The sequence below is a fragment of the Halichoerus grypus genome, chromosome 2 (assembly GCF_964656455.1).
Source record: "Halichoerus grypus chromosome 2, mHalGry1.hap1.1, whole genome shotgun sequence".
NCBI classification, from domain to species: Eukaryota; Metazoa; Chordata; class Mammalia; order Carnivora; family Phocidae; genus Halichoerus; species Halichoerus grypus.
This window is the reverse complement of record NC_135713.1, coordinates 125,699,492-125,713,280: the sequence shown is the minus strand read 5'-3', so window position 1 is coordinate 125,713,280 and position 13,789 is coordinate 125,699,492. Positions and strand designations below refer to the sequence as shown.

The following is a 13,789-nucleotide window of genomic DNA, read 5'->3' as shown; positions in this document are numbered from 1 at the left end:
AAATATATAAAGAACTTATACAACATAACACCAAAAAGCAAATAATCTAATTAAAAAGTGGACAAAAGACAAGAACATACATTTCTTCAAAGACGACATACAGTTGGCCCTCAGACACATGAAAAGATGCTCAACATTACTCATCATCAAGGAAATGCAAATCAAAACCACAATGAGATCTCACCTCACACCTGTCAGAATGGCTAAAATCAAAAACACAAGAAACAACAAGTGCTGGCAAGGATATGGAGGGAAAAAACCCTCATTCACTGTTGGTGGGAACACAAGCTGATGCAACAACTGTGGAAAACAGTATGGAGTTTCCTCAAAAAATTAAAAATAGAACTACCCTATGTTCTGGTAATTGCACTACTGGGTATTCACCCAAAGAATACAAAAATACTAGTTCAAAAAGATACAAGCACCCCTATGTGTACTACAGCATTATCTGCCGTAGCCAAATTATGGAAGCAACCCAAGTGTCTATCAATAGATGAATGGAAGAAGAAGATGTGGTGTGTATGTATATATATACACAAACACACACACAATGGAATATTACTCAGCCATAAAAAAGAATAAAATCTTGCCATTTGCAACAACACGGATGGACCTAGAGAGTATAATGCTAAATGAAGTAAGTCAGTCTGAGAAAAACAAAGTACCGTATGATTTCATTCATATGCAGAATTTAAGAAAACAAATGAACAAAGAAAGAAAGGGATAAACAAAAAAACCCGAGACTCTGAAATAAAGAGAACAGATGGTTACCAGAGGAGAGGTGGGTGGGGGGGATGGGTGAAATAGGTGGAAGGGTTTGAGTATGTACACTTACCATGACGAGCACTGAGTAATGTACAGAATTGGTGAATCCCTATATTGTACACCTGAAACTAGTATGGCGTGCTATGTTAATTACACTGGAATTTTTTTTTTAAATTTAAGATATTATTTATTGAGAGAAAGAGAGAGAAAAAAAAGCACAAGTGAGGGTAGGGGCAGAGGGACAAGCAGACTCCCCGCTGAGCATGGAGCCCCACACAGGGCTCTATCCCAGGACCCTGGGATCATGACCTGAGCTGAAGTCAGATGCTTAACCGACTGAGCCACCCAGGCACCCACCCTGAAAAAAAAAATGTTTTAAGAGAAACATTTGGGAGTAATTGATATGTTAAGTGTACCGACTGTCATGATGAGTTTCACAGGTTTACACATAAGTCAAAAAATAAAATTTAAACTTAAAATATGTTCTGTTTATTGAATATAATTAATCCTCAATAAAGTTACTTAAAATAACATACTTGACTGTTTAAAATGTAAGAAATAATAATGTATTGTGAGGTTTATAACATATAGATAAGAAACATGTATGATAAAAGCAGAAAGAACAAAAAGACGGAAGTGAAGTTAAACCGTTGCAAGGCAATTAACCTATACATGAAATGATGTACTGCTTGAAAGTAATTGTGGTACGTGATGTTGTAAACCCTAGAGCAACCACACACACACACACACACACACACACACACACACACACTTCCCGATTTCAACATTTACTACAAAACTATATAGTACTCATGACAATGTGACACTGCCATAGGATAGACAGATCAGTAAACAAGAATTTGTATATTCTCAAATATACAAAAAACCCCTCACATTTATGGTCAATTTATTTCAACAAGGGTACGAAGTAGATTCAGTGGGAAAAGAAGAGTCTTTTCAACAAATGGTGCCAGGGACAACTGGGTATGCACATGCACAAGAATGAAGTTGGGACTCCTATCTCACAGCAAATACAAAAATTAACTCAAAATGATCAAAGACCTAAATGTAAAAATTAAAACTATAAAACTCAATGAAGAAAATATAGATGTAAATCCTCATTACCTTGGATTGTGCAATGGTTTCTTAGAAATGACACCAAAAGCACAAACAACAACAAAAAATAAACTGGACTTCATTAAAATTAAAGATTTGTGTACCTTAAAAAACACTATCAAGAAAGCAAAAAGAGGGGCAGTGGTGGCTTAGTCAGTTAAGCACCTGCCTTTGACTCAGGTCAGGATCCCAGGGTCCTGGGATCAAGCCCCGCGTCAGGGCTTCCTGCTCAGCGGGGAGCATGCTTCTCCCTCTCTCTCTGCCCCTCTCCCCCCTCGTGCACCTTAAAAAAAAAAAAAAAAAAGCAAAAAAGACAACTCACAGTATGGGAGAAAATTTTTGCAAATCATTCATCTGATAAGGGACTATAAGATATACAAACACTATAACTTAATGATAAAAAGACAAATAACCCAATTTAAAAATCAGCAAAATATCTGGATAGATATCTCTCTAAATAAGATATACAAAGGCTCCTGAGCCCATGAAAAGATTCCTAACATCATTAGCCATCAGAGAAATTAATATCAAAACCACAATGATAAACCACTTCACACCCTCTGAAACAGCTTTATTCCCAAGGAAGGGTAACAACTTGGCCATGATTTGAAGAAACTAGAACTCTCAGGCACTGCTGGTGGGAAGATAAAATGTAGCAAACACTGGAAAACCATCAGGCAGTTCCTCAAAAGATTAACCACAGTTACTAAATGACCCAGCAAACCAAGAGAACTGAAAACATGTCTCTACACTAATGTTGACAGTAGCAATTTTCCTAATAGCCCCAAACTGAAAACAACCCAAATGTCAATGAACTGATAAACAGATAAACAAAATGTGATATATTTAGCCATAAAATGGAACAAAATACTGACAACATAACATGAATGAACCTTTAAAACATCATACTAGATGTAAAAGATCCAGTCAAAAAAGACCACATATTGTATGATTTGATTTATATGAAATGTCCAGAATAGGCAAATCAATAGAGATATAATACAGATGAGTGACTGCTTTGGGGCCAGGGTGGGGGCTGGAGGACATAGAAGGGTGACTGCTACATAGTATAGGGTTTTTTTTTGTGGTGATAAAATATTCCAAAATAATTGTGGTGATGGTTACACAACTATGAATATACTAAAAACCAGTAAATTGTACATTTTAAATGAAGGAACTGTATGGTGTGTATATTATATCTCAAAAAAAACTGTCACCTAAAAAAAATTATGAATGGACCTGCATTCATAAGCCAGAACTATGAGCTTATGCTCATAGTCTTCTGATAAACTCAAGCTTTAATTTTACAATTAAAAAAAAAGAGGTATACTATTAAAATCCAAAAGAATCTCAAGAAAGGGAACAAAGAAAGAAAGAACTGTTGGGACAAATAGAAAACAAATAACAAATGGTACATTTAAACCCTACAATATAAAAAAAACCAAACCCACAAAAACAAAAAAAACATCCTACAATATCAATTACTACATTAAAAGAAAATGGTTTAAACACCCCAAGATTAAATACTAGAGATTGGCAAACTGCAAAACCAAGACCAAATTATATGCTGCCTAAAAGAAACTCACTTTAAATATAAAGCCACCAAAAGATTAAAAATAAAAGAAAATGTTATATCATGTTAATAGTAAATTAAAAGAAAGCTGGAGTGACTACATGAAAATCCGACAAAGTAGACTTCAGAATAAGCATTAATACCACATATAAAGATGGACATCTCATAATAAAAAAAGAGGGATCAATTTATCAGAAAGATAGTGCAATCCTAAACATACCTAATAACAAAACTTCAAAATACCTGAACTCCAAGTGGACAAAACTGACAGAGGAAATAGACAAATCCACCAACAGAGGTGCAGATGTCAACACTCTCATTAGCTGATAGAACAAACAGAAAGTCCGTTAAAATGTAGACAACTAATCACTCTCGACCAACTTGATCTAATATATACAGAACATATTCTATGGCTTCTGGTGGCTCAGTCGGTTAAGCATCTGCCTTCAGCTCGGGTCATGATCTCGAGGTCCTGGGATCGAGCCCCACGTCAGGCTCCCTGCTCAGCAGAGGGTCTGCCTCTCCCCCTCCCTCGGGCCCTCCTCCCCTCTTGTGCTCACTCTCTCGCTCTCTCTCTCACTGTCTCAAATAAATAAAATCTTTTTTTCCCTAAAGATTTTATTTATTTATTTGACAGAAAGAGAGACAGCGAGAGGGAACACAAATAGGGGGAGTGGGAGAGGGAGAAGCAGGCTTCCCACCAACCAGGGAGCCCAATGAGGGGCTCAATCCCAGGACCCCGGGATCATGACCTGAGCTAAAGGCAGATGCTTAATGACTGAGCCACCCAAGTGCCCCAATAAATAAAATCTTTAAAAAATCTTAAAAAAAAAAAAAAACATATTCTAGTGTACATGAAACAGTCACCAAGGAAGTCCATATACTGGCCATAAAACATTAAATTTTTAAAAACAAATTATAGCTTATATTCTCTAACAAGAACATAAATAAATTAGAATCAGTAATAAAATGATATGTGGAAAATCCTCAAATATTTGAAAATGAAACCACATGCTTCCAAGGATCAAGGAAGAAGTCACACAGGGAATAAGGAAATATCACACACTAAATGGTAATAAAATCACAACATATCACAATCTGTGAGATATACCTAAAACTGGGCTCAGAGGGAAACTGATAGTTTTAAATACAGAAAACAAGAAATGTCTACGATTAATGACCTAAGCCTCCATCTGAAGTTAAAAGAAAGTAAATGAAACCCACAGTAAGTAGGGCGCCTGGGTGGCTCAGTCATTAAGTGTCTGCCTTCGGCTCAGGTCATGATCCCAGGGTCCTGGGATCGGGCCCCGCATCGGGCTCCCTGCTCTGCGGGAAGCCTGCTTCTCCCTCTCCCACTCCCCCTGCTTGTGTTCCCTCTCTCGCTGTGTCTCTGTCAAATAAATAAATAAAAATCTTTAAAAAAAAAGAAATCCACAGTAAGTAGAAAGAAGACAACAACCACAATAAAGGAAAAACCAAAGAAATAGAAAACTGAAAAAATTAAAAGATGGTTTTTGGAAATGATCAATAAAACTGACAAAACTCGGGGGGCGCCTGGGTGGCTCAGTCGTTAAGCGTCTGCCTTCGGCTCAGGTCATGATCCCAGGCTCCTGGGATTGAGCCCCACATCGGGCTCCCTGCTCGGGGGGAAGCCTGCTTCTCCCTCTCCCACTCCCCCTGCTTATGTTCCCTCTCTCGCTGTGTCTCTCTCTGTCAAATAAATAAATAAAATCTTTAAAAAAAAAAAAAACTGACAAAACTCGGGGCTCCTGAGTGGCTCAGTCGTTAAGCATCTGCCTTCGGCTCAGGTCATGATCCCAGAGTCCTGGGATTGAGCCCCGCATCGGGCTCCCTGCTCGGCAGGAAGCCTGCTTCTCCCTCTCCTGCTCCCCCTGCTTGTGTTCCTGCTCTCGCTCTCTCTCTCTCTCTGTCAAATAAATAAATAAATAAATAAATAAATAAATAAATAAATATCTTAAAAAAAAAAAAAAACGACCAAACTCTAGCTAGACTAATAAAAGAAAATGAAAAGAGAAAATACAAATCACCAATATCAGGGGGAAAAATGACTTTCCTAGAGATCCTACAGACTTTAAAAGTATTTATATTATAAATAACTCTATACCAATAAACTTGACTACTTAGATGAAATGAACAAATTACAAGATTGATACAAGGAATAGCAAATCTGAATAGCTCTGTATCTAATGAAAACCCTGAATTTATAATTGAATACCTTCCAATAAAGAACAGTATGGGCCCAAATGGCATCACTGTTGAAGTATATTAAAATATTCAAGGTGTGCCTGGGTGGGTCAGTCGGTTAAGTGTCTGCCTTTGGCTCAGGTCATGATCCCAGGGTCCCGGGGTTGGAGCCCTGTGTTCAGCAGGGAGTCTGCCTCTCCTTCTCTTTCTGCCTCTCCCCCGACTCATGCTCTGTCCTGCTGTCTCTTGCTCTCTCAAATAAATAAAAAAATCTTTAAAAAAAGAAAAATTCAAGGAAGAATTAAAACTAAATTCCACAAACGAGTTCAGAAAACAGAAATGAAGAGAACATTTCCCTGCTCCTTTTAAAGAGCCAGAGCTGCCCTGATACCAAAACCAAAGACGAGAAAACTACAAATAACATCTCCTAGTCCTGCCACCACCACACACACATAATACACAAGAGTCATAAGATTTGAACTGATATCCAAAAAAGAAGAATGGTCAATAAGGTCATAAGAAGAGGTTCAACATCATTAGTCATCAGGGAATCACAAACTGAAGCCAGTATGAGATAAAACCTTTACGTGCCCAGGAAAATGGCTAAAACTAAATAAGACTGACAATACCAAATGTAGACGAGGATGTAGAACAAATCAAACTATAATATATTGCTGACAGATGGAGTGGAGTGAGGTAGGAGTATGACACAGTCGCTCTGGAAAATAGTTTTAGTTTAGTATCAAGTTAACATGAATTCAACATATGACTGAGCAATTCTACTTTTTACCATATAGCCCAGTATTTATCCTTGAAAAAAGAAAACTTAAGTCTACACAAAGGCTTATAAGTGAATATTTATAGATACTCTCTTCTTAATAGCCCAAACCTGGAAAAAACCCAAATGTTAATCAACAGGTACATGGATACACAAATTTTGATATTTTCATACAACACAAATAAAAAGGCACTCAGGAATAAAAAAGAACAAATTACCAATACATTCATGAACATGGAAGAATTCCAAAAGTAGATGCTGAGCTAAAGAAGGTAAACATATATACAAAAGGAGTATACACTGTATGGATTCCATTCACATGAAATTCTAGAAAAAGCACAACTTATTTATAGTGACATAAAACAGATCAGTGATTATGAGGGGCCAGTGGTGGGGGTGAGGCAGACTGCAAAGAAACATGAGGGGACCTGTGGCGGTGTCGGAAATATTCTAATTCTTGACTGGGCTGGTGGCTACACAGGTGCATACACCTACCAAACTCCACTGTACATTTACTAGGTGTGTATTAAGGCTGAAGGAAAAGAGGGTGATGGCACACATACAGGCAGAAAGTTACATGCCTAACTCACATTATTCACAAAAATAAACTGGGCTAAAGATAAGCATAGAAAACAAAATTGCAATTACATTAAGGTAAAAAATAAGAGGGTATGCTTATGATCCTGGGGAAGGAAAATGCTTCTTTAACAAGACATTGAAAAGTAAAAGCTTCATAGAAGAGAATGATCTACTTATTCATCAAAATTAAAATCTTCCAGACCGTAATACTTAAAAGGACTCTCACTGGGCAATGTATTTGTAGCACACAGAAGAAATTATTAGAATCCAGAATTCAAACAAAACAACACAAAAAGAAATCCTCCTGAAACTCATTAGGTGAAAGATGCAACCCCAAGAGCAGAGATTCACCTACAGAGTAAATTCACCTACAGAGAAATCACACGGATGACAATGTGTAAAGACGACAAACCTGACTAGCAATCTAGGAAATGAAATGCCATTCTGCACTCAAAAGACTGGTGCTTCAAATAACAAATGGTGACATGCATGTGAGGAATCAGAGGGAATATAAGTGGGAGTACTGACTGGTACAACTGATACAGAGGGAATTTGAGAATATGTATTAAATATACCGTCTCAATACTCAACAATTCTACTTCTTACTTTACACAAAAGAAACTCATATGCACACAAGAAGGCATGAAAAAGATACCACACAAGCAATGTTCATGGAAATGAAAACTTGGCAACAACTTAAATACCAAAGGGAAATAATTCAACTAAAATACATTTATACTATAGATGCAAATATAAGAAATGAAATACCTGTATATGTAATCTATGACACTTAGTAACACAGAATGATCTCTAAGGCCTGTTGCTGATTAAAAATCCAGAACAATAAATCTGGGCAGAAATAAATTCAGAGAGAGAGTGCTTACGCATAATGATCACATATGTATGTCTGCAAATGCATGTGAAAAGACTTGCAAAGGTATGCATGGAAGTTGCTCTGGTGAGATGGAAGAGGCAACACTGAGAAAGGCTATTATTAGAGGTCCTGGTCAAACTTCCACAAGGAGAATATATTCTTCTATTATTCATGTAAATATAAATTAATGTTAAAAAAAAGAAAAGCACATCTGCTGATTGTAGTTGAACTTGGAACTGTTGTCTGAGGAACCTCTTTCCACAGCACATCAGTATGGCTGCTATGTCCAGTGGAAGGGGGGGGTCCTCAGGCAAGAGCATGAGAAGCCTTTACCACCTGCAGCCTAGAACAGTTTGCAAGAAACACTGATTCCTTTTAATTCTCTTCCCGATTGCCTTCAAAGCTTTTTCAAGAACCTCTTAATCCAAGTCGCTCTTGATTCTATTATCTTGTTTTATTTTCTTCATAGCAATGATCACTATTTGAACTTATATATTTATTGTCTGTCTCCCACTAGAATGGCAAGACAATTTTGAATTCATATGATTTTAGTCAAGCCATTTAGAGTTTTCTAACAGTATCAAAGACACATGTTATTTACTTACCTTAGTTGGAAAAGGAAATTTGGAAGGTTCTGTTTTGCATGGTGTATGAATAGCCGTTAGAGGGGGAGGCCATGAATGCGTCATCTCCTGAAATGTAATTATTACAGTTTGTTTTCAACCAGTTCAAGGATAAAAATTACATAGCTAAAAACCAGATTTGTATTATAAATGCTGGTTTCATGATAGGTCCTCCAAAAGTATACATATTTAATCAATAAATATTAATTAAGCACAATTGTGTGCAAGGCACTATGGGGCAGGAAATAGATAAATAATATCCACTGCCTGGCTTCAGGGAGCTTGGAGCTAAGATGATGAAACCTGTGAATCATCACAGAAATAAGCCTGTAATCAAATACAAGGTACACAGTACAATGCTACTGAAGAAGAGCATGCTGTGAGAGCGGGAGGGGCAGGTAATAATAAGAAAAGGAGCTAACATTTATTGTGTACCTTTAATAGGCCAGATACTGTGCTGTTTTACAGGTCTGTTACTCATTTAGTACTCACAATGATATTAGGAGGTAGATACCATTATTATCCTAACTCTATGTAGGATGAAACTGAAGCACAGAAGTTATTTATTAAAGGCCACACATTTGTGGACACAAATGGACACGAAATTTCATCCTAGGAAGTCTGGCTGCAGAGCCCATTCGCTGATGGGAAGTTTTGGTCAGGTGGAGGAAACCAGAAGAGAGATACCAAAAGCACACGAGAAGGAAGACAGACAGGCAAGGCCGTAAGTATGATTTCATTCAATGCCTTCTGTTTAATCACATGCCAACTATGTTCAAGTGGAGATTTGGATAAGATCACAATGTGTACGTTACAGGAGCAGGGGAAAGAAAGATATCAGATTTAGAATAAGGAAGGAGTGTTTTATTTCTGGCATTTAGTTCAAAGTAAGCCATTAGGTAGACTGAGAAAATACAGTAAGGGTGGTTTAACTTTTAGGAATTTACTCTGTAGCTATACCCACACAGTTAGGTAAAGATACATATTCAAGGGGCCTACACTTCAAAAATGGAAACAACCTAAATATCCAACAGCACAGAATAATTAAATAAATTACCAGATAGCCACACAATGGAACACCAAGCAGACAGTAAATGAGGAATTTAACTACTGATATGAAATGTTGTCCACAACGTACTGTTAAGTGATAAACAGAAATCATAGTCTATGTCCTAGTAAATGTTTGTATATGAAAAAATATATATGAAAAAAAAAATCTCTGGCTACCTTTGGGCAACAGAACAACAGAAGGGTTTCGAAAGAGACCTGGGCACTTGGTACAGTCTCTACTACTGGAACTTTGTAAAACAGCCCCCTGCACTGTTAATTGCTCTTTATCTTCTTACAATGCTTTATTTTTTAATAGCATTTCACTTTCTGAAATAATATTGAATAGTTGATTATTTCCAATATCCAGCAAGAATGTCAGCTCAAAGGGTGCAACACTATCATTATCACCACTGTTATCCAAAGAGCTTGATACATGACAGGTGCTTCATTAGTAAACCATGAATTAATCTTGCTTGTTTTTACAAGACACAGTTATCATTTTTAGATTAAAATTTTCTTCTTTAAGTTTATGATGGAGTTCCTAGAAATAGTACGACTACAAAGATCAAGAAAACATGAAGGCAATTTGGACCTGCAGTTCCTTATGCACTGCATACAGGGAAAGGAAACAGAAACTCGGGCACTCTAGGTTTTCAGTGCTGGCATTTTACACCTCAAATACCGAAGTACTTTCTATAGAAAATCTATTTAACTCCATCATTAAATGACTGAGCACCCATTACACCCAAGGCCATGTGCCAAGCCCTATATATATAAAATGAAGACTAAATGGTCAGTATCATCAAAGAGATCATTAAATGTGAGAATATCTAAGATTCTACCAGGCATTACAATGCCATGCATCTCTGAGGATTCAATGAGAAAAGATAAATGCTCTGTTACACTTTTCATATACATGGCAACTGCAAAATGCATGCTATAGGAGAGTCTTTTTTTTGCTATATGAGATTCAAAAGTTATGTGATCTGATGGTCTGACACAGGGGAAAGAAGGATTACACTGGGATTCTAAGAAAAAACAATCTGTATATGACTAAAGACAAAGGAGAAACATATTTCACGAAAGTTTACTTTAAAAAGGTAAAAGAGCAAGAAAGCGTATGGCTTAGTGAAACCAATTTGACAAAAGTAGTGAATCAATAGCGAGAGAGGTTAGAACCGGCCTGTGAAAAAGGTCTAGAACGTTGAACTTGGACACTATTCTTTCTATGGGGATTAGAGACAGAGCCACTGAAATGTCTAAGACAGAAATTAACTTATGAAGACAATGGATTAAAGAGAGAATCTGGTAGCAATACAGAAGACAGATGAGCAAAGCGAGGACGGTAGATTGCAATTCTTGAAGCTCAAGGTGGCAGAAATGGAAATAAAGGAGTGGCATTTTCAAGGAAAATTCAAACTGTACATGCAGTTTTGTGATTAAATAGAACATGAGAGAAAATTAGGATTTTACACTTAGAAGCACAGGAGAACAGTGGTACTACTAAGAGAAGGAAGTCTGATAAATCTGCCTTTAGATATGTTCAGTCTAAAGAAGCAGGGAGAAACGCAAATGGACACATAGCTATGAAGCAAGAGAACAAACCACAATTCAGAGGAGGCCAAGGAGGAGAGAAAGACTGAAAAGTTAACAGGTGAAGCCATAACAATGGAGGAAAATCAATATGGAGCAGAAAAAAATGGAGAAGCTAGAAAAAAGACCCATGTTGAACAGAGAAGACACCAAGGTTCCCAAAAGGCAGAGAAGGAGAGATAAGAAAGGTGGATGGAAATAAAAACAGTGAAGCATAATAACAGTCAAGGAAGGAAGAATGAGGTTTCTAGAATGAAAAACTAAAAATTCTTGAGAACAGCAGAAAGAGCAGAGAACTCAAATGAAGCCCCCAGTGAAGGGAAAGATCATGAGCTTAGAGAAACAGCTTCAGCAACATGACTGAGATAAATGAGAGACTGTGCTGGGCTGAAGAAAGGAGGAGAGAATAGAGTGGGAGTAGCAATGCAAGTAGTCTCTCAGAAGGAGGATTCATGGTGAAATGCAGGTACAGACACAAAAAAATCAGGAGCTTATGCAGAAAGTACAAGTAAGACGTGACGGACAGTTTTTCTCTACTAAGCCAAGAGCACTCACTGTCACTCATTAATCCACTAGATCTTCTCTTTTTCCAACTGACAACTTTTTCTTTTCCCAGAAGAGGAATGCACATTTTGGTCATGTGTCGGTTTTAAACATATTCCATCCAACACTCAAAGTGAGCTGTATTAGGAGGAGGTCTTTCATTGTAGGAACTGACCAGTAGGTACAAATGAATTAGAAAGCAAGCTATCTTCAATGAAACGGTTTGACTGGTAATTACCGATAAGCCTTAGAAAGTACTGTTGCATTTGGTTTCTTCCTCTTTTCAAGGCAAACTATTATGACGGGAATTTGTTTTACTTAAAAATGAAAAACAAACAAAACCAGTTCTTCGAGGGCAGGTAGTAAACAAACCAAATGACTCAGAAACTAAGTATGAAAATAGGCATAACAGAGTCAATTATTTTTTATAGACATGATGAGGTTTCACATGTAAGCAATCTGTTGCCCCAGATCCTTTGTGAAATATCGGGGGGAAGAGGGCAAGAAGATAGCAGAGGATCATAAACAAAAAAGACAGAAAGTATTAAAACAACAACAATAACTTACTTTAAGAATTTCATCCACACAGCTCACGTCACCAGAAGCAGATGCCTTAAGAGGAAAAGAGACACACATTAGATTTGGGGTCATTTATTATTAGATTTTTATTATTTGTTGCACAGATTCAACAACACTATTAGAAAACAAATTAAATTTAAAGACCTATTTATGATCCCACTATTCTAAATCACAACACTAATTAATCTTTTGACAAATTTCCTTAAATGCAAATTTTTCAAGCTCTAAAAAATTTTAATCACCAACTGTACAATTTGAAGAACTTTGTATTTATCAAAAGTTTTAAAAAATCTTATCTTTCTTATACTTAGATTAGAAATAAATTTTTAAATGTTATTTTGCAGGTGGAGCAGCTTGTCAAAAATTTGAGTTTATTTATATACAAAATATACCATGATACTGAAATACATTACTTCACATAAACTAACAAACAGAATAAAACCAGCATTATTGAAAGAATACTTGTCTGGAATATGATGGACATTTTACACAGTTTCCTTAAATCATGGCAAAGTTGTTTATTCTAAAGCACACTCAGGAACTGGAGAGCTAGAGTTTGCACTCAAGTCTATCTCCAAGGATCAAGTTGTTTGAAGAAAGAACAAACAACCACTTCACTATTCTCTTCAGAGGAGTAATTAGATGACAACTGCCATGAACAATGAGTTTCCTAAGGCCACAGGAAAAACGTCTAAATGTTCTTAAAACACCATTTCACCTACCCTTGACCCCTTCCACAACCGTTTTAAGCTATGAACTATGATTTTCATACTTCTACGAAAAGTACAAAGACTACTTCTAAAATTTTTTCTTTTAAAAGATAAAACAAACTATTTCACAGCGAATACTCAATTTCTTTAGTTATTCTGATGCTTTGGCATGCAGTTATAAATACTGTAAATTTCAAACCACCACTATGAATCTAGAGCAGCTGTCTCAAACCCTTAAGTGTAAACAGAGAAAAAAAACTCATGGCATCCAAACCATACAACATTACCATCTTGACGGACGCCCCCCCAAAATCCCAACATTCACTACAATGAACCACAGCCCACATTGCATTCATGAGTATCACCATGAGAATACAAGTTATTTTTTTAAACAAAAGAACACAAGACGTATTCTTTCATAAAATCTAAGGTACTGATTTCACAGATCATGCTTTTATTCCACGACTGTCATCTGAATATTTCAAAACAGTGAATGACATTTTCTCTACTGCCCAACAGGGGAAGCTAACAGGTCTACTGATCACTTTGGAGTCAATCACAAGTCTTATTTTTAAACTTATATATGCCTTATTAAAACTGAGACAAAATTTAAGTTCAATTATAATTTCATAGTAAACTGCTTCACAGAGTCGTAATATTAAAAGCTCTAAAGGGCTCCTGGGTGGCTCAGTCGGTTAAGTGGCCAACTCTAGATTTTGGCTCAGGTCCAGATCTTGGGGTGGCAGGAGGTTCTCTCTCTCCTTCCCCCTGCTCCTCCCCCTGCTCTCTGTCTAAAATAAA

The 13,789-nt window shown here is 36.8% G+C and overlaps 1 protein-coding gene across 3 annotated transcripts in view; it reads right to left on the bottom strand.

The window, feature by feature from the left end:
* Positions 1–13,789, bottom strand: part of AFF4 (ALF transcription elongation factor 4) — an 88,516-nt gene that overhangs the window by 45,676 nt on the left and 29,051 nt on the right. For 2 of the 3 annotated variants that reach the window (XM_078067520.1, XM_078067519.1), the window contains 2 exons: positions 12,267–12,311; positions 8,496–8,582 (listed from right to left, as the gene is read on the bottom strand). In XM_078067520.1, the coding sequence (XP_077923646.1) occupies positions 8,496–8,582; positions 12,267–12,311 (132 nt within the window). The remainder of the gene's footprint in view (positions 1–8,495; positions 8,583–12,266; positions 12,312–13,789) is intronic. The other variant, XM_078067521.1, reaches the window with a different exon arrangement.